Consider the following 27,928-nt stretch of genomic DNA (forward strand, 5'->3'; position numbering starts at 1 on the left):
TCTCAACAAGGCAGTTCTGAAAAACATCACTGAGTCACTAATATGCGAACAATATGCGATCAAAATCATCAAACATTTTTGATCAATATTCAATTTATTACCTTTCCAAAGCAACTAAACATGATTTTAGTCTGGATTTAAAGAACCTCAGTGTTTCAGATCTTATCCAGAAGTTTGTTCCAGATTTGTGGTGCCTAGAAGCTGAAAGCAGTAATCGATAAACATCTGGACGAGTTTCTGACGTCGAGACATTTGTCTCTGTTCTCAGCTGAAAGAAGGCCGACTTTGGAGCCGTCTTTATGTGGCTCTGAGGGTCCAGAGACACAGTAAACCCTCCGGCCTACGAAGCTCCGGCCTCGTCACAGATCAGATGAGCTGCATGTTAAATGGTGCTGGGTAACGAACGGCGCCGCGGTCAGAGAGCCGCCACTTCCTGATCTGTCAGCAAACTGACAGCGGCTCTAATTCTGCTGTCTATTCTTCGTGGCTCGTCTTCACCAGCGGGCCTGGGGGGGGGGGCTCACGACGCTCCGCCCCCAGCGGGCCTGGGGGGGGCTCACGACGCTCCGCCCCCAGCGGGCCCACTGAGTCAGGCTGGTGGGTGGTGGTGGGCGGCTGGGCGCCGTCATTGCTGAAGCTTCAATAACAAACTAATTTCTACACCCTGATACTTTCATCTAAGTAACCCAGAGCAGATTATTAAGAACTGATATAAAGGATCGTTATGAATCTAATGGGATTAAATTAACGACTTCAGTCTCATGTTAAAATATCTCAGCCAAAAACAAGTGAAAATACTAAAGAAAAAAGGGAAAACAAGCGAACGCACCTAAAGGAATCTATTCTTCCATTTCTTCTGCCCGTTCTCCATCCTCACCTAAAACCTGGAAGTTTCTTCTCAGCTTTTCTTGGATGTGTTTTTATTAGTCCAACCAACACAATGTGCAGTTGGAGCAGGCAGGGGAAATTCAACAAATAAAATCTGAAAAGTGTGGCATGTTTCTCTACTCAGACTGGCTGAGTCAGAACTGTGCTGAAGCTGCAGCTTTCAACATCTACAGACTGAAATCCTTCTCTGTTTTAAGTCCTGCCACAGATTCTTAAGGGTAGTTAAGTCTGGACTTGGACTAGGCCATTCTAACTCATTAAGTCAGGCTGATTGTCTCAGCTCTTCTTCAGCCTTTAACAGGTTTTTCTCCAGGATTGTCCTGATTCAGCTCCCAGCATGATGCTGCCACCACCGTGTTGCTCCTTGTGTTCAGATTACAGCTGACTGACAGTTTTCCCCCGCTCAGCGTTTCGTTTTGTTCACTTCCCTCCACAGGCGATGCTGGAGGTAAACTGAGTAACTTCCATAAAAATAAATGTTTTTACATATTCAAACCGCCTCCATGTTGGGTCAGTTTGTTATGAGACAGATAATCTGTGAAAAGACTGGAAACAACCAATCAGAGCCAGGGGCGGGGCTTAGCACAGTCAATCACAATCTCAGCTAGCATAGCATATCGTGAATGCTAGGGCTAGTTAGCATAGACACAGACGATGGTGGATAAATGGTTTTCCTGTAACAGTAACATTTAGCAGCAAGTCTGTAACATGATTAACAGCGCTAAGCCCCGCCTCCGGCTGGGATTGGTTGTTGTTGGTGCATTTCTTCAGACAGCAGCAGGTCAGGGAGGGTCTGGAGGAGATCCGTGTGTTCACAGATTATCTGTGTCAACAACATGGAGGCAGTTCAATAAATAAGTACAAATATTTTATAAAAGTTACAAACTGCAGATTAAAACTCGGATCATATTCCAGGAAGACAGAGCTCCACTTCCTGTTGGTCGTCACATTAAAGCACCAAGCGTTAAGGCAAGTTCCCATCATGCATCTGTGTGGCCTTTAGCAGATGATAGGAGCCGCAGCGCCACCCGACCCGACTGTTTTGTCTCTTCTCATTGGCTGAGTCAGACACACCCACTTCCTGCGACATGGTCTGATCCGATCCGGTCAGAACCGAGCTGGTCAGAACCAACCTGTTCTGATCCCACCTGGGTTCTGATCCGACCCGGATGCTGAGTTGGAAGCGGTACCTGGGATGACGGCGTCGATGCAGACGGGGGCGTGGCCTCGCAGCGTGAAGCCGAAGCTCTTCTTCCCTCTGTAGACTCGGATCACCCTGCAGACGGAGACATCAGCTGGTACCGGCGGACCGGCTGCAGAACCGGGCCGCTGGTACCGGCTTGCAGCCGGGCCTGGAACCATTAACCCCTTACTGGAATAATCACCAATTAATCCAGTAACAGATTAATCGTTACCTGGATTTACAGACTAAAACAGGAGAATCAGAAAAGACACAAAATAAAAAAACAATTTGGATTAAAGATGAAAAAACGTTTTTTCTAAAAACTCCTCCAGTTTAGTTAAGTCTAGTTAAGTTAAGTCTAGTTTAGTTAAGTCTATTCTAGTTAAGTTAAGTCTAGTTAAGTCTAGTTTAGTTAAGTCTAGTCTAGTTAAGTTAAGTCTAGTTAAGTCTAGTTTAGTTAAGTCTAGTCTAGTTTAGTTAAGTCTAGTTAAGTTAAGTCTAGTTTAGTTAAGTCTAAGTCCCGGACCGGGACCGGAACTGAACCGGAGCTGGACCAGAGCGGAACCAGAGCGGAACCGGACACCAGCATGGTTTCGGCTGGCGCTCCTCAGCAGCTGATTGGTTCATATTTTCAGGATCGCAGTACAGGCAGCCAAGGTACCACAGGGGCCCTCCCACCACCGTTTGAGAAACGGCTTTAAGTTCCTGTTTAAATCTTTAATCTGCCAGATTATTGGGATCAATTATCTGGTTGATTGTTTATTTTGTGATTATGTAGCCTCAGCAGAACCTTGTGATGCAGTTGGAAGGCAGTGATCCGGTCTGGTCCGGTCCGGTCCGGTCCGCTGCTGTTCGCCAGCCTGTTCTTTGTTTTCATGTGTCACTTCCTGTCAGTGGGAGTCAGAGCAAATGGAGGCATGATACTCTGTTCCCTCTCTCTCTGTGGTACTGCCCCCCTCCCCTGTGCAGTTCTGTCGGGTCGGTTCTGGTCCAAATAAAACCAGATCGTGACATTTTCGTCGCCGATAACAGCCGTGACATTTCAATCGCGGCGGTGCTTCTGTCGGCTTCGTCAGCATCGGCGGTGGAGGCGGCGGAGGCCTGCTGAATGCCCAGAGCCCGTTGCCATGGAAACGGCTGGAGGCAACGCAGCCTGGGTGTCTCTGAGCAGAGGGAAACCTAAAAAGGCAACCTGCAGAGGAAGACTGGGGAGTCTGCAGCATGTTATGTAAGGAGGGATGAGAGCAGCCTGATGGAAAAATTCAGTCTGATTTATTTCATATCAAATTTGATCATTTTTCTTTCCTACAAAATAAATGACAGAAAATATTTTCAAAAATGTTTTTATTCCAATCGTCCCTTCTGGGAGTCAGATGATGGAATATCAGGGCCAGGCTACCCTGACATATGTATCAGAATATAGTTAGAATATGAGCAGAATAAATGTGTAATTTTACCAAAATGTTTTAAAGAGACAAAAACTTGAGTTGATGAGAGCAGCTCAGCTCATCTGGCTGCTTCTTCTACACTCAGTCGTTGTTAAATCGTCTCAAAGTTCAGCTGATGGTAATAATTTGATGCTGATGTGTTAAAGATGAAAGATTTCCTTCATCTGTGAATCTGATGCCAAATTATAATTTAACAAGATGCTCAACAATCCTCAGTTTCAGTTTTTTATTGAACTTCTCCTAATATTACATCTTTATTGTTTAATTTAAAAGAATAAAACTCTTAGCCTGACTCTAATATTCCATCTGAGATGGAATATTATGAATTCAAAGTCCAGATAAACAGAAGCTGTAAAACACGTTTGCCTACCAAGATGGCCGCCCTGAGTGCGATGACATCACTCTGAACTATGGAAACCCAAAGAGTTTCCATAGTTCTCTTTGAATTGAATTCTTGGGAATTAAATTTCCCCAGAATTAAAGGTGACTTCTGGCCCGGTCTGATGGGAGGCCGATGATCTGCAGCGTTACCAGACTCTGGCCGGCCCACATCATACGCAGCGCCGGCGTCTCTCTCCTTCATGAACTCTACGGTGAGCGCTAACCCACCGCAGCTCGGCGCGGTAATCAGCTCTGAGTTCTCCTCTGTTTTCAAACTGCTGAAGTGAAAAATCTCACTGGGATGAAAGATGATCAATCTGCAGGTTTCATTGATTATTGGCTTGTAAATATCAATACAAGCTGGTTAGTTATTGTTTGTGATTTTACTCAGAAGGAGTCAGTTAAGCTTATTACAATGGATTTATATTTTTATAATGAATAACCAACATTAAACACGATTGTTGTAAACTACCACATATATTAACACTGGACTTTTAGGTTTTTCTTCTTCTCTTAGTAAATGTAAAAGTTGTTTGTATTTTTCCTATAATTTCTGTAGATTATTTGTAAATAACTGAATTGTGTCTGTATCACATGACACCATCTAATGGCTGCTGTGACTTTAAAAATTATTTTAATTAAATAAAACGATAGATATTTGATTTTTGATACTTTTTATGCAGATAAACAATAAATGATGGAGCAAATGTTGGAATTTCAAACATCACAGGAATTATGGCAACATTCAAATCTGAGAATTTGAATTTGCATCAAACATAATTTAAAAATGTCTGAGTTCCTCGTCTTCTTTACGTTCCTACTGCCTACCTCTGGTTGGGCCCCAGCGGGGGGTGAGCGGGGCCCCCGGCCTTCCGGGCGCCCCGCTCCCTCTCCGGCTCTCCGCCGTCCCTGGGCACGGAGCTGGCCCGCTTGGAGCCGTGGCGGCGGTCGGACTGGTCCTCGCTGCGGCTGCGGCGCATGCGGCCCTGCGGCTCGCTGATGCTCTTGGAGCGGCAGAGCCGGTTGATGACGTTCTGGGAGACGGCCTCGTCGAAACGCTGCCGGTGCTTCTTGGGGACGAAGATTCTGGCAAACATGGCGGCATGCGAGGAAAACGGAGACACGTTAGAAGACTGTCCTCAAAGTTCAGGTCTGGTTCAGGTCCGGTTCAGTCCATACTGGAGACAGAAAGTCAGAGTTCAGCTGGAACTAACTCAACAGGATTCCCTTCATGTCTGAACCAGAGAACTGAAGAAACCGATTCCCAGAGGGAGAGAGGAGGAACTCCAACGAGTCAGGAGGCAGAAAACTGATCAGAGATTAAATCAGAGATCAGATCTGCATCTGAGGAGGAAACTCTGCCTGCTGATCAGAACTGCTGCAGAGAGAAACGGCAGCGCATCGATACAGCGGGACAGAAAAGGTGTGGGAGTGAGTGAGCGAGGTGGGATTCCTCTCTCTCTCTCCATCCTCCTCCTCTCTCTCCATCCCACTCTCTCTTCCACTTCCGTCAGCATCTCACCTCCCTGCATGCGTCGGCCAGACAACAGAGCTGAGAGATGATTGGAGGAAAAACACGGGGATGAAACTTTATGGAAGATAGATGGACAGATGCTCCTGCTGTGTTTTCTCTGCTACGTGCTAACATGCTTACTATCATCCAATCAGACGTCAGCAGCCTGTATGTAAATATCCGTATGAATTAGAGAAACTCCTCATTTGGTTCAAATTCTTTTTGCTGCAGTCGGATGTTACATAACGACTCCAGGCTGGAAAACAGCTGATAAAATGAATCAATAACAAATAATATCAATATAAAACTGATGATGATGATGATGATGAGTTATGAAAATGATTTTCCTCTTCCTCAACAAACAGCTGATAACTTTTAATAAAAATGGCAATAACTCATCGTCAGTTTTTAACTGTGCATCTGTTTGTGGAGGAAAAGAGGATTTAGGTTAAGTTTTATTGTGGGGTCACGTTGAGGTGACAGTGAGAGCTGAGCGACAACAAGGTGAGAGTGAGAGCTGAGCGACAAGGTGAGAGTGAGAGCTGAGCGACAGCAGGCTCCTCCCACAGCTGCCTGCTTTAGGAAAATGTTTACTCTTCTAAATAAACACAAAATGCTGTTTTTTTAATGGATGATTTTAGATTTTAAGGGAACAAATATTTCCAAACCAACCTGGTTTTATGTGGAAATCTAGTCACACCCTAATCTGAGATTATAGAATATCGCTGCAGCTCTGCTGGTGTTGGCGTTAAATCAAACTAAACTTATATTTTAATACATTTCAGAGATCATTTTTATTTGATTTGCTCAGCAATTTTATTATTCAACAGTTGCATAATAAAAGTCTGAATATTTAGAATATTTTGCTTTTAAGAACAGAACCAGGACCAGAGTCAGGACCAGAATAAATCAGTGAAATCAAACAGAAATTTCTAGATTTTTATCAGCAAAGCAACGGGTCAACGGGGTCGACGGCACCTAGCAACGGGTCAACGGGGTCGACCGCACCTAGCAACGGGTGGACCAGGCCAAGGAGTGTTGGGGAGGTTTGTACATTTACAGCTTTGACCCATAATAAGATCAAACATGAACTCGTGTTTCTAGACTGATGTGAAGCGTCCCTCTAGATGGATTCAGTATTTTGTGCCAATATTCTGACAGAAGCTGTAATAGGTAAATACGCGCTGTACCTTTAAATCGCGGTGCTTCTGGGGGCTGTCAGCAGTTTCTCTCCCTTTAGAGGAGCCGTCATCTGTTCACAGATGCATGTTGGTGTTTTCCTGGAACCAATCAGGATGAAAGCCTGCTGCTGCCGGCGCCCCCTGCTGGCTGCAGGAAGCAGACTGCTGGGATATAAATAAATGTTCTGCAGCAGCGGCGGCCCACTCACTGCTCTGTTTCCAACACAGAGTTTCTGAGCTTTGATCGGTTTGTTCCTCTAAAGCTCCTGAACAAACTGAAAATTTGACCCGAATGTCTCAGGTGTTAGCCAGGAGGACGGCTCAAACGAAGCTTAATGTTGATTCTTCCAGATCCAGATTCTCTCTGACAGGCTGACTGACTGGGAACACTGGGAACCACCGAGCCTAATGTGTTTTCCACTCTGCCCGCCCTGACGGAGGCGGGGAGCCGCTCCGACCCCTACCTGATGCTGGAGATGAGCTGCCGCTGCTCTGCGGTGGTGAGGACCTCCGGCAGCGCCGAGGCCAGCCACTCCACCTTCTTCTCCGCTGCGTACTGCTTCAGCACCGAGAACAGCTTCTCCTTCACCTCCGGGGCCTCGCCCAGCAGCTGCTCCACCTGCAGGGATGAGGGGCGGAGCTAAAGACAAGGGGCGGAGCTTCAGATGTGGAGGAGGAGTTTCTGGCAGAGTAACTAGTCCGACCACTGGAACCAGAACTTTTTCATCAATATTAAGGAAATACTGACTTAAAACAAGATGCAGTATTTGACTAAAAGTTACTTGTAACTTAGTTTTGTCTTATTCTAAGTGTGCTAAGATTCAGCAGAACCATGAAGAACAGAACCGGACTGATGATCCGGTTCTGATGGAGGATGCTGAAGCAGGAAGTGGTGCGGTTCCTCTTCCTGCTGGAACAGAACTGGCCTGACCCTGGATTAGCCTAGCGTCTTCCTGTCTGCCTGCCATACCTTCATGTTGAACTCCAGAGCCTTGTGCTTGCGGTCCAGCCGGGCCCACTCGCCGCCCGCCGGGCCGTCCTCCAGGCTGGTGCTGCGTTTGTGGTGCGGCCCCAGGCTCAGCACGCCCAGGCGCAGCGTCCGGCCCTGCGACGCCTTGATGAGCGCGGCGGCCATCTCGTGGTGCCTGACGGGGATGCCGTTCACCTCCATGACGAAGTCGCCGGCCCGCAGCCCGGCCCGGCCGGCGGGGGAGCACGGTGAGCAGTCCTCCACCAGCAGGGGGCAGTCTCCCACGATGGTGAAGCCAAAACGACTGTCCGGACCCGGAACGATGTCCATCTGGACCAGACACGGAAACAACGGTGAAACCATAAAACCTGTTGCTAGCTTCAAAACAAAACATCACAGGAAGATAAAACATGGATTATCCTGGACTCTGTGATGGACCGGCGGCCCGCCCAGGGTGACCCTGCCTCTCGCCCGCTGACAGCTGCAGAGGCGCCGTCCGATCCCAGGTGGACGGATTTAAAATGTCATTCAATAAACATTTACTGTTAATCTGATTAAAGCACAAATAGAAAATAAACAAACAAACTTTGTTCCTGGTTCAGAAACAAGGCTGCAAAACTTCTTACTGGTTGTTAGATGAATGCATGAGCAGATGAATACATGAGCAGATGAATACATGAGCAGATGAATACATGAGCAGATGAATACATGAGCAGATGAATACATGAGCAGATGAATGCATGAGCAGATGAATACATGAGCTCAGGGACAGGCGGGGAGCTGAACTGGACCTGCTGGATGCGGGACACCACGCCGATGCTGGGCGGGATGTTCTTCTGCGTCTGTGCGATGGCGATGACGGCCTGCGGGGCCAGAGTGGACACGTTATGGCCCTCGATCTCCAGGACCTGGTCCCCCGCCTGCAGCCCGGCCAGGTGGGCGCTGCTGCCCTCCTCCACCCACAGGATGTAGCTGGGTCCACTTCCGCCCAGCTGGAAGCCGAAGTCCTCGGGCCAGCCCTGGTTGGACGCCGGCATGCTGAGGACTGGATGGGGAGAGGATGAAGATGAAGATGGAAGCATCTCAACTCTCCCACCATCAGATCCTCCACTTACCCACCGCAGCCCAAACCTCCAGCTCCACTGATTTACCTCCAAAGTGTCTAATCTGAGTTAATCTGAGTTAATCTGCCTCCTCCTGCACTGAGCCTGAACTGAGAGCTGCAGCAGCTTCACCTCGAGCCGAGCCGAACCCGACCCGCTTCTAAAAGCCACGGCAGCCAATCACACGGAGCCATGACACCGACTGTGACCTTAATTAGCTCGAAAGACAAACGTTTGTGCAGAAATGAGCACATTTCCATTAAATGGTAATTATGGAGCAAAGGAAAGTGGAGCAGCTCAGTTCTGTTGGACATAATTATCAAACTTTAAGCTTCTTAAGACTGAAACCTCAAAACAAATTACTCAAAAGCAACAGCCTCAGAAATAATTGTTAAACTTGACATTAAGCTGCGAATAATTCCTCCAAAGTGTAAGAACTGAGAGTAAAAGCTTACAGAAATCTTTAGATGGACACCGAGGGCCACGTCTGCTTTGCCGGAACGAGTATCTGCCCTTTTTATTCTGCAGGAACTTCTTCATCCTGCCGGTCAGTCAGTCAGTCAGTCCAGCTGTGAAACGTCCCAGGAGGCCGGAGTCAGGCAGAGCAGGTCAGCGGCTGGAGATGCTGCTCCACCCTAAGAGCAGCCGCTTCGTCATGAGCAGAGGGTGAGTGTGCAGTGAGTCTCTCTGTGAGTGTGTCAGGGAGTTAGTCCCTGATTCATCCTCAGGCCAGCCAGCTTGCACACTGGTAATCAGAAAACTGGGACGGCTGCACCACGCACCTCACTTCCTTAATAATTCTGCCCAAAAAAGGCCGTTGTGAGGCCTCATTTAGCTATAAATACACCGCAGTGTCTTCTCCTCCTCCTCTCTGGGCGAGGTGGCTCTCCCAGGGACCGCTGCTGGCCCAGAATCGCTCTGCGCCGCGCTGACGAAGCCTGACGGACTCTAACTGGAGCATCCGCCCGCCTGGAAGTCTGCGGGTCTGTGCAGGACTGGGGGCAACGTAATCCTTCAGCCCACAGGATTAGGATTATCAGATGGACCTTTAGTCCTCCTCCACCCCGTCATCAATACAGGAACACCCCTCTAAACCGCCTCAGCCCAATACTGGAAGTGTTTTATCAACCAAGATGGACGACAATAACTCGATAAGTCTGAGACGATTCATCGGATCAATCACGATTATTGAAATAATCATTAACTAGTTTAGTAATCGATTCATCATTAACTGAAAATAAAGACTCCAGAAAAACCATTCAGTGAAAAAACAACAAAATCTGAGCAAAAGTCAAAATAAAACTAACAAAATATACAAACATTTAAAATAAAAAACTTCTTCATCTGTAAATCTGTTCCACCAAAACTCCTGTAGGTCAGTTTCAGCTTCGCCTGGTTCACATTCTGGAAAAATAAATCTATTTAGCACATTTGCTTGATCAATAATAATCTCCATTTCATCCATTCACCGCCCTGACGCTCAGCTTTTCTCATGTTGATGATTTTCCAGCTGCAGATTCACCGTCTACTGCTGATGGCAGATTCACTGGAGGCATGCTGTTACTGAATATGTTTCCTTTAAAAGAGGAAAGGAACTACTTCTTTATTTGCATCTTTCAATATATTTCTAAGATTTCACTGAAGTAAAAGTAAAAAGTATCCAAACAGGAAACTACCCAGGAAACAGTGAAAAGATATTTCATAAAAAGACAATTTCAGCTCTGAGTAACTGATTATAACATCTGATTTAATATAAGTGGCGTTCCAGTTTGTTTGTGATATTTTACAAAATGTGTTGGAAATGTTAGATATTTAAATCAACCCAAATGTTAACCAGGAAGAGAAGCTGGAGCTCACATTAAACTGATTATGGAAAAGACATTTTTCTATTAGACATAGTTTAATATTATTGCAAGACATCATATCAGGTAAATCATGTCAAACTTTACAGGTCAAGAGAAAGTCCTGAATAATGAAACAAAGCCAGCGTTCAAACAGGAAACAAACTGATCAGACAGAAACATTTACCGCTTCAGCTGCCAAACTGTGAAAACAATCGCAGGATTTAGATGGAAAAATCACCAGGACAGGAAGTTTCCCTCCAGTCTAACCTGGACACAACCAGTACCTTTTTACAGCGCAGCCACAGGCGAGCTCACCGCTCCGCAGTGATGTGGTCCTGCCAGACCGGAGGGGTGAAACCTGAGCTGCAGGCCGGCCGCGTCCGCAACCAGACCCAGCAGGTATCCCATCATGCATCATGGCGCGGGGAGCGGGCCTGGACGGGAGAAAAGGTTAGACAGGTGTTAATTCTGCACGTCAGGCGAGTCCAGACTTTTTGTAATATTGGCCAAAATCATCAGCTCAAACATTCTCTCAAGTCAAAAAACTAAAATCACTAAATATGTTGTAATATTTTTTTTACCTATGTAACAATAAACTAAGCATAAACTATTTTAATTAAACAAATAATCTGATTCTTTTTGTAGGAACAGGATTGTAGATCCAAACTTCAAATGTTTTTCCTCGTTAAATGAGAAGCATTTCTTTTAGCTTAAAGAAAACTAAACAGATCATTTGTCTGCTGGGTCAGCCTTCGTTTGAAAACACTTCCTGTATTCAGTCAAGTTTTAATAAAGCAGTTAAAAGCAGATTTTGATGAACTGAAGTCTAAGTCTTATTATATGTAGATGAGTAGATGTGGTCATAGTTACCATGACAACAGATAGAAACCTTGGAAAAAATTATCACTTTGTGTTGCATCTAACATTTTTTGTAAATAGATTTAAAGTTGTATTTTTGTCCTAATTTATTGTTGAATTGTCGTTGGGGGCCATAAAATATCCGTGAAGAGAAGAATAACTGGGCCAAGAATATAGTGTAATTTCTTCTACTTTAATTTATATTTTTATTATGAAAACAGAACTTTTTTAATGCAAAAACTGCATCCTTGTAAGTCTTACAGGTAGGCTCATAATTAGTGGAAAAGTGTTTCTTCTACCTGAATTTGGTATTGTGTTTATTTATTTGAATTTTCTATTATAGTTACTCTTTAAAATAACAGGATTTCTTGATATATTTTTTTATCTGTCTGTAATTTAAAATCTTTAATCCAATCTAGTAAAACTATATTGAAATAGAGATACTTTTACTGGTAATATCCATGTTGACCCGGCGAAGTTAATCAGAAACCACGTGATCATGTTAGCGTCAGGCTACGGAAGTAGCATCAATCACGGATGCAGAAGGTGGGAGACAGGTGAACCTGGCGGTCAGCAGGTACACCGGGCCAGTTATGTTGAGGTGAGAGAAGAGCTGAACAGCGGACAAGAACAGCGGGGCCGCTGTGTTTATGGTTAGCATGCTAGCGGCGGGGCAGCTGTGTTTATGGTTAGCATGCTAGCGGCGGGGCAGCTGTGTTTATGGTTAGCATGCTGGAGTAAGATATTTATCTGGGACTTTCAGAGAACCGGATCTTCATGTTGTAGTTTTGGTGTTCTACCTGTTTACATGAGAACTGAATAGGCCGAGCTAACAGTAACAAAGCGTACCCGAGGCAGGGAGGACAGGTTTAACACACCTGTCGCCCCTGCCAGGTGAAACATGGACTTCCTCACCTTGTTTGGGATCTACGTCGCGGTAGTGCTAACCTGTATGTTCCTAGTGTGTAAATACTCCGGCCAGCAGCACAGCCCCTTTAACACTCTGCACAGTTATGTTACAAAGGTAAGTTCTTTTTTTTAGTTGTCATTCCTTTAAACCACCGCTGAGTGGCGCTGTTGAGGTTCATACAGGTGCATTTCCTTCCCAGGTGGTCGCACCGTTTACTCCTCAGTGGCTGCAGAGGTTTTCACACTGGATCGTCCACAGACTCTTCCATCAGAGGTCTGTTTTGAATTAAGACATTGAATATTAAACGGAGTTTGGAACTTTTCAGTTTAATTTTTTTTTTCTTTTTATTTTTTTTACTAAGTTTTATGACCCCAATTAAGCTCCATAATTAAAAAAGTTGACTATTGGGGACAGAATTTATTTTTATTCCATGAATAAAGTCATTAGAAGAATCAAAGCTCAATATTACCTGAAAAAATGAAAAATTACGAGACAAAAGTTGTTTTAATGAGAAAAAAGCTTCAATAACATTATCAAGATTTGGCGTGAGCAACTCGTCTGGTTCGCGCTTCTTTCTTCTAAATAGATTCAGTCGTTTTCACGATTATTTCCTGCTGCTGATCGGAATCTAATGCTGCTGTGTTAAAGATGAAGGATCAGATTGAACATACTCAACATTCCTCATTTTAAGGTTAAGAGTTATAAAATTATTTCATTATACTAATATTACCACTTTATTCTGTTAACATTAAGACTTTATTCTCATAATGTTATGACTTTATGTTGTAAGACATTATTTTTGTATTATTACAGCTTTTCTAATATGAATTTATTTTCATGTGATTTTTTCTGAGATTTTTAAGACTTTATTCTTGTAATATGAGTTAATTCCTGAATATTTTTCTTTTTTTGTGATATTTTATTGTACGGCTTAATTCTTGTAACATTTTGACTTAATTCTTGTTTGACTTTTTTTTTCAATATGAGTTTATTTTTTATAGGAATTTTTTCACATAGTGTTCTGACTTCTTTAGTTTATTTTTCTTAGCCTTGTTGCATCACTCTATTGTAATTTGCTCCTGTGTGTAAATGTTATTTCTGTGTTTCTTTGCAGGAGCAGCTTGTTCATTTACCTGCACATCCTGCTGGAAGGCGCCGTCTTCGCTGAGTTCAGCTTGGAGGTGTTTGGTTTCTGCAGGGAGATGGACAGCAGTCTGACCAGCCTGTCGGTTCCTTACATCCTGCTGGCCATCAAGACTTTCTTCTTCTACCTCTGCATCAAGACAGACCCAGGTTCACTTCCTCTTCCCCCCAGTTTTTACCCTAAAGCCAGAACAGAGGCGGTGTTGGGTTATTTTTATGGATTAGTAGGAATAAGTGACATCAATTTGAGTTTTTTTGTTGCGTCTCACCAGGAACAGTCACAAAGAAGAAGGCCTCCAGCCTGACTCCCATCTATCCGTACGACAGGCGGCTGTTCCACCCTGGAGTTTCCTGTGAAACGTGCCAACTTATCAAACCGGCACGCTCCAAACACTGCAGTGAGTTCACACCCTGTTCACAACGTTCTGCAAAGTTCCAGAAACAAACGTCTCTGTGTTTGATTGGGACTTTAGCAGGCAGATGAGCACAGAGCAGCTCGTAATTATGATGTGAAACAAAAAAAACACAATTTCAAAAATATTTTCCAAATAAAAATCTGAAAAGTGTGGCATGCATTTATCTTTTTGTCACAGTAAAACAGTTCAAGCTCAGTCAGATCGGGTGGAGGTCTAGCTACAACAGGATCTCAATTGTATTTACGTCTGGACTTTGACTAGGCCATTCTAACACATGAGCAATCTTTAAAGCATCCCATAATATGTCTGCATGTTGAGGCTGGTTCTCCTCCCCCAGCCTCTAACTGGGTTTTTCCTTTTATTTAGCTCTATTCAAAGCATTCCCGCAGCATGATGCTGCCATCACCATGTTTCATCGTAGGGATGGTTGGCTGGTTGCCGTTAGCCAGACCCCAGCAGGACTCTGGTTACTGAAACGGGAACTTCTCGAGTTGATTTGCTGAACTGGATTTTATTCTGATTAAAGGGAGCTAAATACAAGTCCATGCCACACTTTTAAGATTTGTATCTGTAAAAATGATTTAAAACATTGTATCAGTTTCTTACTTTGGGAGTTTACCTATTTTGTTTTGGTTGATGAAACGGATTGATGTTTGCAGCTGCCAGGGGTCAGCATGTGCTAAAGGTCAAAGGTCATGCATGCTTTTAGCAGGAACCTGCTCCTGTGAGACGTTTGACTGCAGCTTTTCCTGTCTGAACCTCAGGAGTCTGCAACAGGTGCGTCCATCGCTTCGACCACCACTGCGTCTGGGTCAACAACTGCGTCGGCGCCAGGAACACGCGCTACTTCCTGCTGTACCTACTGAGCGTGTGCGGCATGGCGCTGGCCATCGGCCTGCTGACGGCGGACATGTTGCTCCACGCCGTGCTGCGTTCAGGGATGCTCAGAGCCAGCTACGTCGACGAGCGCGGCCAGCAGCAGCCGGCCGGGCTGCTGTTCATCATTCAGGTACCAACATCCTCCACATCAGAACCAAACTGAGTTCATGGAGCCAAAGGCCATGATCCGTCTCCATGTTTCTTCCTCTTCGTCTCCCAGCATCTGTTCCTGACGTTTCCGCGGATCGTCTTCATGCTGGGCTTTGTGGTCTTCGTCTTCTTCGTCCTCGCCGGTTACACGATGTTCCACTGCTTCTTGGCTCTGGTCAACCAGACGTCCAATGAGTGGTTCAAAAGCCGAGGCCTGGCGTGCCGCCGCTGCCGCCCGGCGCCGCAGGCTGACGGCCTCTGTGGCCCCGCCCCCGACCGGTACTGCTACAGCCGGGGGCTGCTGGGAAACCTGCGGGAGATCTTCTTCCCTCCGAACGCCAGCCAGAAGAAAGGCAACTGAGGAAGACTCAGCCAGCCTTCGCCAGTGGAGCCGGGACAGCCCGGCGCTGTAAACTCAGATTTACCCGCTGATGGCGGACATGTTGCTCCACGCCGTGCACGCTGGGCTTCACTAATGACCCGGCAGAAACCAAAACAAACTTTATACACAGGAAGTTGCTTTTATGGGTCTGATTTAATTCAGTTCTGTTTATTGTTAAGTGTCATTTTCTAGTTGCCAAATAAAGAGGTCTTCAACATGGGGGTCACAAACCCTATGGGGGCTTTGAGATTTCTGATTGCACATTTTTATTATATGTTGTTTTTCTTTTTAAAATCAAAATAAAGTGTTTAAATACACCAACATGAATCGAACATGTAACACATCGATGAAATGAGCCAAAAAATTTATTTCAGTCAGAAATGAAAAGATTCTGTGGGCAAAATGCTGGAAATTATGGCTGCTTTACCGGAAGTGGGTGGAACCTTTAGAATTGCGTCACTTCCCCTTTAAGCCGGTGCGGAAGTGGTTGGTAGATTGCTGCATCGCGGGGCAGAAGGTCAGGTGAATTTCCACCGCTACTACCTGCCAGAGTGAGCGTGGATTGGGTCTGATGGTTCTTGGAGCCTGAGCGGCGGAAGCTCTCCTCATGTCCGGGTCCCAGTGCGCGCGGCTGGGCGGGCCGCTGGTCCGCCAGCTGCTGGACTCCGTGGACAGCGTGCTGTTCGACTGCGACGGCGTGATCTGGCGGGGGGACCAGGCCATCCCCGGGGCCGCCCGGGTCATCAGCCTGCTCAAGCAGCGCGGCAAGAAGGTCTTCTTCGTCACCAACAACAGCACCAAGACCCGGAAGATGTACGCCGACAAGCTGTCCTCTCTGGGCTTTGACGCCGCGGAGGACGAGGTGTTCGGAACCGCGTTCTGCTGCGCCGCATACCTGCGGTCGGAGTGCGGGCTGCGGGGCAAGGTTTACCTGGTGGGGAGCGACGCCATGCGGCAGGAGCTGGAGGCCGTGGGCATCCAGGCGGTCGGCGTGGGGCCGGACCCGGTGTCCGGGAAGCAGCTGGACTGGGCCAGCGTGCCTCTGGACCCGGAGGTCCAGGCGGTGGTGGTCGGGTTCGACGAACACTTCAGCTACATGAAGCTGAACCGAGCCATGCAGTACCTGACCCAGAAGGACTGCCTGTTTGTCGGAACCAACAGGGACACCAGGCTGCCTCTGGAGGGGGGCAAGGCGGTTCCAGGTAGGAAGAACACCTGCTCCCCGAGAGGGCTTCACTGCTCATTATTATTATTATTATTATTATTATTATTATATGTAATGAAAGCTGAAGGTTTTTTATTTATACCGAATTTTTTTATAAGACTTTCATCATAAGTTTTATTATTTTACATGTATAATAATAAAAAAGGACTTCATATGCTTTATTTTTTATTTGTACAATGAAATATAACAACTTTTTGATTTATATACACAAAATAAAAAAGAACTTCCTAAAGTTTTATGTATTTTTTTCATTTATGTAATAGAACTTTGTCATAACTTATTTTGCAATATTTTTAAAAATATTTAATAGTAATAAAAAATAACTTGTTTTAAATGTTTGAGTTATTCATATAATTAAATAGCCTTAAGTTTTATTTTTGTAATCTTTTTACTTGTATAATAATTTTAAAGTAATATTTAAAATATGATTTTTTTAAAATCCACATGAATGACTGGATCCTGATGATGATCCCAGTTAAGATCAATCAATACTTAGACATGAAGATAATCCACAAGGTTTCTGCATTTAGCCTTCCCAGTTATTTGAAACACATTAACAATAATATAAACTGACTGGAGTTGCACTGAAGTAAAGATTTCCTCTAATCTGAGTAAATCTGATTCATATTAAATATGTAAATATGCTGTTCAACATTTTTAGAACAAGGCAATTATAGCCACCTAAACATCCAGTCGTTTTCTATGGCGGCTGTGTGGATGGTTATATTAAGCATTAATTTGTTCAGAACCAAAAGTCCTGAGAGAGACGGCTTCATTAGGTCAAGAAAAGAATAAAAGCAGCGGCTGCAGCTTCTCCAGAGTTCGAGTATTTCTGTCAGAATGACGTTTTACTCGTGGAAGAGAGGCGACCCGAGTTACTAACGACCATCTGAGTTCATGTTTAAAATCATGACAAAAATATAACAATGTTCAAATTCTAGTAAAGACTTAAAAAATAAATAAGCACATCACCACAAGTTTAAACATAAGTTTTTTTTATTTTAGATCATTAAAGTTATGAAACCAGTGGGTAGTAATACTAATAAACAGAATATCCCAGTGGAGTAAAACGACTGCTAAAGTCCCTTAAAAAGTTACTCTTGTCAAAGTAACTAGTTACTAGCTGCTTCGTGCTCTCCAGCCTCAAACAATAAAAGCCAACTGTGACTCATATAATTAACCTAATATTTGCTATAAAAACTTTAGTAACAAAATTCCAGGTAAAATCAGTTCAGTGCTGCTTGATACTTTAATGAACATATTAATATCGGTTCTCCACATATAACATCAATACTTTAAAATATTAAATCAGTCCTGATGTTAGCCACCAGGACCCCTGCGCTTCCACTGGCCGTCCAGTAGGGGGCGGCGTACAGTGGAGCGGTTTGAGACAATCGGGCTGATTTTCTCTCATTTGTTCACTTTTTGAGAATCATATATTTATATTACATGTTTAAATCAAACTTTTTGTGCTTTTTAAAAAAATATATCTGCTCGATTATAAACTAAAAAATTACAAAAATCAGCAAAAGTCAGATTTTTATAGTGAACAAAACAGTATAAAACATAAAAAAACGTTTTTGCAGTACAAGAGGGGACCAGTTTCTAAATTTTTCAGGTTGATTTATATTAATTTTTTATTATTTTTGGTTACATTATTTTCTTTAGAGTAAAGCAGGTCAATAATTGTGATTCTAGTTACTCCACAATTAAGATGAATGCCAGAACTTTAGTAAATGGAAGCATATTTTTACCAACTCTTGTTTAGCTGTAAAAAAAAAAAAAGATGAAAATGTTGCTCTAGAAGTTTTGATGATTTCTAGAATTGAGGTCGCAGGGTCACCTAAAATCCTTCAGGGGGCCACAAATGGCCCCTGGGCCGCACTTTGAACCCCCTGCTGCAGCCTGACCTGAAGCTTCTGGGTCAGGCCGCGACCCTGAAGAACCAGATGATCTTCAGTTTTATCTGGTTCTTCAGGGTTTTTTAGCTCAGAGATGGTGTGTGTTTGTGTAAACAGGAAGTGACATCATTTCCTCCTCCTCTCCAGGTACGGGTTGCCTGCTGCAGGCCGTGGAAACGGCCGCCCAGCGCCAGGCCCAGACGGTGGGCAAACCCAGCCGCTTCATGTTTGAGTGCGTGGCGCAGCGGTTCGGCCTGCGGCCGGAGCGCTGCCTGATGGTCGGCGACCGGCTGGACACCGACATCCTGCTGGGCTCCGCCTGCGGCCTGAAGACGCTGCTGACCCTGACCGGGGTCAGCACCGCCGCCGAGGCCGCCGCCCACCGCGACAGCAGCAGCGCCGAGCGCCGCGCCATGGTGCCCGATTATTACGTGGAGAGCATCGCCGACCTGCTGCCGGCGCTGCAGGGAGAAGACGACCCGTCGCTTTGAAGGGGATATTTTATCACTTGGCTTCAAGCTGCAGATGAAACGTTATAAAAATGAATATTCACTGAACTGTCACCATGTTGAGACAGATAATCTGTGGAGCTCTTCTGCTTTCTCCTGGTGTTAACTGGAAACAACCAATCAGAGGCAGGAGGCGGGGCTTAGCGCTGTCAATCATGGCCTTTCCCTCTGCTATGCTAGCATAGAGTGCTAAGGCTAGTTAGCATAGTGACAGATGACAGTGAATAAACGTTTTTCCTGTATCGGTACGTTGTTTCTCTGCTCTTAGCACATTTAGCAGCAGCACACGAGGATTATTGACAGCGCTAAGCCCTGCCTTTTGCCTCTGATTGTTTTTTTTGTTCATTTCTTCAGAGCAGCTGGAGATCCACCTGTCCACTGATTATCTGCCTCATATTAAACTGTAAGTAACATGTAAAACTTACTGCAGCTTTAAATGGAGTCACGGCTGCCAGAAGAGTAAATCCAGCTTGTACTTAATGCTTTGACTAGGCCATTCCTATGATGGAGAGCTGCCGTCTGCAGTATTTGTTTCAGTTCATGCAGCTTTAAGGAAGCACTTTGTTTCCATTCTGTCTGTGATGTCATTTCCTGTTGAGCACCGCCATGTTCAGCCTGCAGCTGTTGGTTCAGGGGTGTCCAAAGCGCGGCCCGGGGCCGTTTGCGGCCCTGGCCTGACTCTTTTTGCAGCCCACGACTCCAATTAGAGATGAAAGGTGGTCGATGCAGATGGAGGATTTAGTTTTTTATTTTGAATTGGGGCCAAAATTATTACAGCCAAGTTAAAATCTTACAATAGAAGACGCTGAATGCAGCACAAAATATTGAACCTCCAGACGTTGTGAGGATCACGTCCATCCAGAGCTGCTTCTGATCACTTTAGTAAACCTGGTTTTACTTTTAAATTACAGACAAATCTAGTTTTTATTGCTCAGAATTGACAAAAATGTTTTTATGCCCTGTAAATTCTCAAATTGGACCGTTTCTTTTAGAGGTAAAACCTGTTTGGATCGATGATTATTTACACACCCCTCAAAAAAAATAAAATTTTACTCATTTAATCCTTTGGTTTATTGTTCAGTGGATTAAAAAGTCAGTATTTTGTTTCTTAGTGACCCGTTTGGACACCTCTGCTCCAAAATCTGTTGTTTCCTGTTGGTTCAGTTCATGGTGCAATGACAAGTTATGAAGTTATGCAAGCAGTGCAGTTGGAAGATGTTTGAGATGTTTACTGGTATTATGGATAGAATAAAAAGTCGATTTCTGCTAAAATAAAAACACAAATTTTGATTATCTCAAAGGTTTTCTAGAAAATAACTTGACATTTTATGAGTTTGAAAAGTCAAAAGTTGGCTACAAGAACCTAAGAAATTTTCCAGAAAAACTTATAATTTACCAAGTCTAAGTCAAATATTTTCTGGAAAAAAAATTAAAATTTTTAATCTCAGAAATTTTCTAGAAAAATAAAAAATTGAAACATTTTGACCTTTTAAATGCAGAAACTTCCAAGTTTTTCCAGAAAATTTCTGAGATTACCTTCAAAGTTTGTTCTTTTGGCGGAAATCTATTTTTTTCTTTCTATGGCCGAACCACGCGTTTCTGATCAGTTTGTATCTAAATAGTATCAGATGTTTAAGATCCCCAATAAAAGCCAGTGTTTTCCCAGCGCCAGCCTCACCTCAGTTTTTCAGCTGAAAGTGACCCTGGTTCTGTCAGCGGCTCCGGTTCTCCTATCGCCTCCGGGCCGCTGACGGCTGCTGTCCGCGCCGCGCCGCTTTGTCCATTGTCCGGGCCGGAAAGGCTGGCCCGCCCGCCGGCCGGCGGAGATCCAACCCGAACCTGCAGGACGATCAGGAGTTTTTGTGCTCAGGTGTGCTTCCTGCTGGGCGGGGTGGGGGTAAAAAGCGCGTGCCCAGGTGAGCCAGCCTCAGTCGGAGCGGGTCATGACTGCAGACCGATGCGGGTAGCTGCGTGAGGAGCCACCAGAGGAACCAGGATGGTGAAGTGCTGGACGCGTTCAGGAGGCCGGGGCGCGGTAAGGACGGAGGTCAGGCAGGAAGCGGCTCCGGAAAAAATATCAAACTTAATTTACAAAGGGAGATCAAACATGAGTATATCCAATTGGTGATCCGGATTTGTTACAAAACGGATAGAAAAGCTTTCATGTTCAACAAAAAAAAACTTCAACCAGCGCAGAATGTCACTGATCCAGATACCAATCTGAAAAGTGTGGCGTGCATTTCTATTCAATCCCAAGTTAATCCCAGGTGAGACCGCCGTTCGTTTCCACCAGCTTTCAACATCAGTCTTCAAGTCTGTCCACAGATCCAGTTGGATTCAGGTGTGGACTTTGACTAGGCCACAAACCAGCTGTGGTCTAAACCATCGTCCTGCTGGAAACTGAACCTCCAATCCAGTCTCTGGTTTTCTTCTTGATTCAGCTCCTCAGCATGATGCTGCCACCACCACATCCTCAGTTCCATTTTGGCCTCCTCTTTTCTGCCTCTAGTGGCCAAAGGCAGAATAGCCACCTTTATTCTTGCGGCTCTTCCTGTTGACACTCAGACCTGAGCTGTGGATCGCTGCAGCTCCTCCAGAGCTTCTCTGGTTAAAGCCGTCCTGCAAGCTCTCCACACTTTTCAGATTGGTGTGAATGCTTTTCACTGCTGAAGTCTTTAAAGGCTGCAGACCTGTTGAGGTTCTTGCCGTGTTCTCAGGGTGAAGGTTCTGACTCGGCCCACTTCCCAGCCAAGGCATTCTGGATCTGCCTGTCGGCGCTGCTGCTCCTGGTCGCCATGGCGATGGGACTGATCGGCTACCTCGCGCTGACCGGGCCGGGCTCTACGGTACCACGCTCACATCCGGACCGCGCTGCGTTCTTCCTTTGAGCCGCCGTCTAAACGGATCCGTTTCCGTCACTTCAGGCCCTGCAGACCGTGCGGCTGACGGCGCCGGACCAGACGGGGGTTCTGCTCAACCAGACGGCTGTTTTGGACCCGCAGAACCACCTGGTGACACTTTCCGTCACCGCGGCAGGAAATCAGACGTCCACGGTTCTGTTCGACGTCAAACACGTACGTCCAAGAGATTTTCTACCAATTCTCCTGTAAACCAGGGCCGCAACTAACAGCTGGCTCCATAATTCTAGTTATTCTGATGACTAATTGATGTTTCCGATGATTAATTGATTATCTTAATGATTAATCAGGTAACAAAATTGGCAGATTTGTCCTGTTAGCCTTTTAATCTTTAATAGAAATACAGTAAAAGATGCAAAGAAACATTTTAACGTCTTACTGCCTAAAAGTCAACAGCAGCATTTCTTTATAAACTCCATCATTTGCAGCAAACGATGACTCAGCAGATAGAAATCCTTCACACATCGACATGAGAAAAGCTGAACATCAACACAGACTGATCTGGAGATTATCTATCAATAACTGATGTAAAAGGTGTTTAATAGATTTATTTCCAGAATGTGAAGCTGAAACTGAACTATAAATGTTCTGGCAGAACAGTTTACAGACTAAAATGTTTTTTATTTTAGATGCAAAATGTTTATTGTATATTAATTATTGCTCTGAATGGTGTTTTTTCAGAAAATGGCCTTTTTAGAATTTCTATTCTCCAGTTAATCAATTACTGAATTAGTAATTTTTTACTTTATTGCCTTTTCTTAACGGGTAAAACCGCAAAGAGATCCAGAAGACGGAGCTCAGCAGAAATCAGTCTATTGTTTCAATAGAAAAAATGATTAATTAATCATTAATTAACCGATTAATCGCGATTAATCAGTTCAGCTGTAAATCAGGAATATTCAGGGTCATTTGGAGATGATGATGAAGATGAAGGTGATGAAGGTAAAGGTGATGAAGATGATGAAGGTGATGAAGGTAAAGGTGATGAAGGTGATGATGAAGGTGATGATGAAGGTGATGAAGGTGATGATGATGTTGCTGCAGGGCCTGATCTGCTACCAACCTGCAGACCAGCAGCGCTGCTTCCTGCAGACCATGGAGCGATCCGACTACGACCATGTGGGCTCCCTGCTCAGCGGACCACAGAACCAGGTGAATGGGCTCAGCAGCTGCAGCTCTCCCTCCGTGGCCTCCAGGCTGAATCGGTGATCCGATCCGGGCCGGTCCGGTTTCAGCAGCGGCCCGGCCGGGGCACAATGGTCACTCTGTGGCTCTTTAAGGGCCGACTGTTCCTGAGGCTCGATTCAGAGTCCGGTTCCACGCCAGGTATGATTTCTGCTGGATTATCTGATATCTAACAATAATCTGAGGCCGAACGGAGGAACCTGCTGCTGGAGGCGTAGTGAGTTTACTATCGCAGCCTTTCACTCAGGAAGACCGCTGTTGTGTGTAGCTGTGGTCAGTCATCAGCAGCTCTTTAAGCTCAACATGATTCCTGCTGGTTCTGGTTCTGTCAGCCTGTGTTGGTGTGGTCGTCTGAACGGCGACCCTGTCCTTGCAGGGAGACGTCCAGCTGTCTGGGAACGAGACGCAGAGGCGGACGCGGTTCCTGGGCGTGATGGCGGGTGGTCAGGTGGGCGTGGCCTCGCTGGACGAGCCGCTCCGGACGCTGTGTCGGGACAGAACCGTCCACCGGACCCGCAGGACCGACGGTGAGAGCAGAAACATGCCACTGATGAGATAAATGTTTTCCTTCCACTCAACTCTCCACTCGTGACTCTCAGGCTGCTAAGTGGCACTGAAAATAAAACGTAATCAGTTGTTATCCCAATCAATAACCAATCAAACTGCATCTGTCTGCACCACGCAGCCTGGGAGAAGGAAGGACTCAAACCAGCTGAAACATGAGACGAACTCTGACCTTTCAACTGACTGAAAGGTCATTGTGTCCCTGAACAGAGTCAGCAGAGACCAACATGCTGCTGACAAAGACTAACATTTAGCCTGAAGGAATTAATGTTTGTTTTTTCAGAGTCACATTTTCACCATTTTATTCATTTATAAATGTCAATTTCAATATTTAATTCAGAGATAAGACCAGCCCCGGCTCCAGACGGGTTTAACAGGGGGCATCGGCTTATTTTGGGGGGACAACATGAATCTACGTAGCAATAATAATATTACTCAAGTAAAAGAAAAAGGTACATTGCAGTAAAACTACTGTCATAAGAACCTTTTTTACAAAAAAGTTACTCGAGTGAATGTAACAAGTACTACAACACAGACAACATCAGTAGCCTACAGGCTGCTACTTAACAACTTAAGGTGCTGTATTGGTGTTAGCTAGTCATCTGTTAGCTAACATTAGCTAGTCATCTGTTAGCTAACATTAGCTAGTCATCTGTTAGGTAACATTAGCTAGTCATCTGTTAGCTAACATTAGCTAGTCATCTTTTAGCTAACATTAGCTAGTCATCTGTTAGCTAACATTAGCTAGTCATCTGTTAGCTAACATTAGCTAGTCATCTGTTAGCTAACATTACCTGCATCCAGCAGCTTTACTCAACTCAGTTGGTTTGTTTGGGTAAAAACTGTGCAAAGTTCTTTGCATCCATCCTAACACAGATCATGGCAGCTCTGCGCAGCAGCAGCAGGTCTCCATCGCTGCTGCGCAGGTGTGTAAACCCAGTGTGAGCGTCTTAGCATTCATGATGCGTTTAAAGGCGGCTCAGAAGAACAGGTTACGACACGTTAATAACGGATTAAACAGATTTAACTGCTGGGAAAAAAAGTGACAGAAGGTACAGATATGGGAAGTGCTGAAGCTCCTATTGTATCAAATATATGTAGGAATAACAGAGAGTTGGCCACTCTGAGGTAAAAACAGCAAACAGCTTCCAGTCCAGGGGGGCACGGCTGTCTCTGTGGGCGGCAACGCCCCCCAATGCCCCCTGCTTTCCCCCAATGCCTGCCCATGCCCCCCAATGAGCCTGGATAAGATTATGATCCACACTAAATATCTACTTGGCAAACAAGCTTGCTAAGTAAATATGTTGTGCTTAGTTGGCAAGCTGAATATTTAGCTTATGGCTAACTAAAGAATTACATAGCAAGGTGACTTGTGGAATATCTTGTTAGCTTAAAGCTAAATATTTAGTTAGAAAGCCAGTTTGCCCTGTAAATATTTAGCTTACAAGCTAAATAGAAAGCTGACTCATCTCGCAGTAACCAAATCCACCAAATGCTACAAATAAAGTTGACTGACTATTTATTAGCCAACAATCTAGTCTGTATCTAAATTTTTAGTTTGAATCTGTGCTATTTATAAATGAAAATAAAACTGTTTTCTCTTCTGTCAGGCTAAATCACACAAATTATTTCTGTTAATCGACTGTAACTTTTATAAAAACCAAACGTTTTAATCTGATTTTCAGCTGTGTGTGGAAAACGTCGGTCCATGTAAACGTTTACCAGCAGCCTGTTCTGTTTCTAACCCCCATGGTGTCTCTAATTGCCCCAGGCCCAGGCAAACAGCGGCTGGTCTACTTCTGCATCGACATCTGCTTCCCCAGCAACATCTGTGTGTCGGTGTGTTTCTACTACCTGCCTGAGTGACGGAGGTCAGCCTGGATGCAGGGCTGCTGCCAGCCAGCTCATTCCCATCTTCCAGAGACAGAAAACAGGCCTGGTGGTGGAGCAATGCGCCCCCTGGTGGCACCATCTGGAGGTTCCAGACAGAATCTTTGTTTTTGTTTAGACTGGAGTGTAATTATGTGCAGCCATTGTTGTAGAAATGTTTTTATCTGCCTATTAAAACACATACTGTTGGTATTTATGTTGAAAAGTTGTTTTCATTTAATCTCACAGAAAAGAGACTAAAACTGATAAATCATTTGTACATGGTTTATTCCCAGTTGACCCACCAGGCACAGAGAAACAGATCTGAACACAGAGCATCACAGACACACACAACCACAAACTTTTAGGATTTTATGCAACAAATTAACGCATCATTTTGAAGTGAAACAGAAATCTGAGAAGTGTGGCATGCATTTGTGTTCAGCCTCTTTATTCTGACACCCCTGATATCAGATTATAGCAGATGTAAAACTTTAATTATTTAAATGAGACGTACAGAAAAATCCTGGGTAATTCTACAAACTTTTGTTTATTTTGGGCTGAATATGAAAGCGATTTATTTTTTATTTTTCTCTTTCCCCTTCACAATAATTCTGTGCGTTTTTTCATCTGAAGTCCCAGTAAGGAGCTCTGAGGTTTGCTGCAACGTGACACAATGTGAGCTCAGCTGAATGTCCAGTTGTGGTGAATAAATACAGAAACGTGTTGAAATGTGAGGTTTACCTTCTGCTTCTCCTCCTGCCTGCCTGATAAAGTCTGTCCTGTAAAGCCTGAGGCGGCCATGATGCTGCAGGGAAACCTCCAACTCTCCTCCACTGTGAGGAACCGGCTTGCTGGCGTCTTCGTCGTCCCCCTCGTCTTCCTCAGCCGAGCACGCTGTCGTTGAAGGCCAGGCAGACGACGGCCTTCTGGTGGCCGCTGTATTCCCGCTTGATCTCTCCCGTCTCCACGCACCACAGCCGGGCCAGGTTGTCGGAAGACGCTGTGGAAGGAAAAACTGTCATTAAGGACTAAAGAAATCTGTTTAAAGTGGAGGCCAGAAGTTTACATACACTAACCAACATGAGTTTGAGCCTTTGAAGACAGAACACTGCCCCGGGTAGTTCAGATCAGTTTAGTTGTGACTTTTTGTCTGATTCAGTTAGTTTAATGAACGTGTTTACTACTTTTGATTAGTTATTATTGGTTTAATATTGTTTAGTTTTTAATCAGTTATAGATTTAGTTTTTTCATACTTTGGTTCATTTCTAGGTTCAAAACAGTCAAAGTATTGTGATTATGTTTACATGGATTAGGTAATAAATATTCAACACAAAATACTATTTTCAAGAAATATATTTAATAATTACTGAACAACCAAGTGACTGGAGTTTCCTGTTCACTGGCAGATTATTTCACTTCTAACTTTTTCATCACTATTTCACCTTCTACCATATGCTGCAGTGGCAGCATTATGCTGCGGGTCTGTCGAGGTTAAAGAGGATGAAATAATCTAAAACGACCCAGAGACGATGGAAACTCAGACGCTGGCAAACACACATATTACTGGTGTATGTAAAGATCTGATCCTGGAAGTTCCACTCTGATAAAAAGAACAGTTCAAATGAATCATGAGACGCCCACAGGGGCGTCTCCAGGGCTCGTATACACACCAGTAACGATGTACTGGGAGTCCCCAGAGAAAGCGCAGTCCCACATCCAGCCTCTAGAGGTCTCTCCAGGGTTGTTGCTCTTGATGCTCAGCTCCGTCATGAGGGAGAAATTCGACGTCCTCCAGATTTTACAGGTCTGGTCTGCTGAGCAGGTGGCCAGCAGTCTGGAGGGAACAAACGCAAACACAACTTATTTACAGAGAAAAACAGACAAACTGGCATCTGGAGGAGAGCATGCAGGTCAAAGGTCGCTCACGTGGAGTCTGGGCTGAACTTGCAGCGCAGGGAGTAGCGTTTGTGTGCTGGGATCTTGGTCTTGGGAATCAACTGGGTGACTTCGTCTCCCATCCCTCCAGCCAGGTTCCACACATAGCAGTTTCCCTGCAGAGGAACCAGCAGATTAAAGCCCCACAGGGGCGTTTCCAGGGCCGCCTCGGGGGGCCGCAGCCCCACAGGGGCGTCTCCAGGGCCGCCTCGGGGGGCCGCGCGTCTCCAGGGCCGCCTCGGGGGGCCGCAGCCCCACAGGGGCGTCTCCAGGGCCGCAGCCCCACAGGGGCGTCTCCAGGGCCGCTTCAGGGGGCCCACAGCCCCCAGAAATATTCTCAACCCTCACTGAAATAAATCTGTTGAGATTTTTGTTTGTTTGTTGTTTCAAAAAACTGTCAACAAATTCCATATATTGTGGTCGTCATGAGTTTCAATAAATAATCACATACAGTATAATTTTTAAAGGGGCAGTCTCGTCATGTTGTCATGTTTTTCCTGCAGTTTTCCTTTGATTCTTTCATGTTTGAGAAGTCCTTCAATCTCCATGGCAACCATTCAGCTGCTTAAC

The 27,928-nt window shown here is 44.9% G+C and overlaps 5 protein-coding genes across 5 annotated transcripts in view; 3 read left to right on the plus strand and 2 right to left on the minus strand.

The window, feature by feature from the left end:
• The window catches only part of grid2ipb (glutamate receptor, ionotropic, delta 2 (Grid2) interacting protein, b), a gene marked incomplete at its 3' end in the record, with an annotated part of 34,165 nt that extends 23,213 nt beyond the window's left edge, over positions 1-10,952 (minus strand). The window contains exons 1-6 of the mRNA XM_015022582.1: positions 10,779-10,952; positions 8,356-8,609; positions 7,565-7,894; positions 7,059-7,213; positions 4,729-4,986; positions 2,054-2,164 (exon numbers count right to left, since the gene is read on the minus strand). Coding sequence (XP_014878068.1) covers positions 2,054-2,164; positions 4,729-4,986; positions 7,059-7,213; positions 7,565-7,894; positions 8,356-8,609; positions 10,779-10,929 — 1,259 coding nt within the window. The remainder of the gene's footprint in view (positions 1-2,053; positions 2,165-4,728; positions 4,987-7,058; positions 7,214-7,564; positions 7,895-8,355; positions 8,610-10,778) is intronic.
• Positions 10,953-11,831: 879 nt separating this feature from the next.
• On the plus strand, positions 11,832-15,502 carry zdhhc4 (zDHHC palmitoyltransferase 4). The gene is made up of 7 exons (XM_015022584.1): positions 11,832-11,970; positions 12,264-12,393; positions 12,479-12,552; positions 13,394-13,572; positions 13,695-13,820; positions 14,603-14,847; positions 14,938-15,502. Exons 2-7 carry the CDS (start codon positions 12,271-12,273, stop codon positions 15,226-15,228), a joined length of 1,038 nt encoding a protein of 345 aa, XP_014878070.1. The 5' UTR covers positions 11,832-11,970; positions 12,264-12,270; the 3' UTR covers positions 15,229-15,502.
• A 105-nt stretch (positions 15,503-15,607) lies between these two features.
• pgp (phosphoglycolate phosphatase) lies at positions 15,608-19,641 on the plus strand. The gene is made up of 2 exons (XM_015022585.1): positions 15,608-16,451; positions 18,523-19,641. Exons 1-2 carry the CDS (start codon positions 15,857-15,859, stop codon positions 18,864-18,866), a joined length of 939 nt encoding a protein of 312 aa, XP_014878071.1. The 5' UTR covers positions 15,608-15,856; the 3' UTR covers positions 18,867-19,641.
• Positions 19,642-20,390: 749 nt separating this feature from the next.
• On the plus strand, positions 20,391-25,584 carry bricd5 (BRICHOS domain containing 5). The gene is made up of 7 exons (XM_015022586.1): positions 20,391-20,919; positions 21,602-21,730; positions 21,809-21,958; positions 22,847-22,954; positions 23,364-23,514; positions 25,323-25,432; positions 25,497-25,584. Exons 1-6 carry the CDS (start codon positions 20,881-20,883, stop codon positions 25,415-25,417), a joined length of 672 nt encoding a protein of 223 aa, XP_014878072.1. The 5' UTR covers positions 20,391-20,880; the 3' UTR covers positions 25,418-25,432; positions 25,497-25,584.
• A 110-nt stretch (positions 25,585-25,694) lies between these two features.
• Positions 25,695-27,701, minus strand: mlst8 (MTOR associated protein, LST8 homolog (S. cerevisiae); the record flags this gene model as incomplete). Its single annotated transcript, XM_015022583.1, has 3 exons — positions 25,695-26,423; positions 27,094-27,257; positions 27,350-27,701. Coding segments are annotated over 3 exons (635 nt in total), but the record flags the coding sequence as incomplete, so codon positions are not given.
• Positions 27,702-27,928: the final 227 nt, after the last annotated feature.

Source organism: Poecilia latipinna, unplaced genomic scaffold (assembly GCF_001443285.1).
Source record: "Poecilia latipinna isolate Pla-1442-1.1 unplaced genomic scaffold, P_latipinna-1.0 Scaffold3053, whole genome shotgun sequence".
NCBI classification, from domain to species: domain Eukaryota; kingdom Metazoa; phylum Chordata; class Actinopteri; order Cyprinodontiformes; family Poeciliidae; genus Poecilia; species Poecilia latipinna.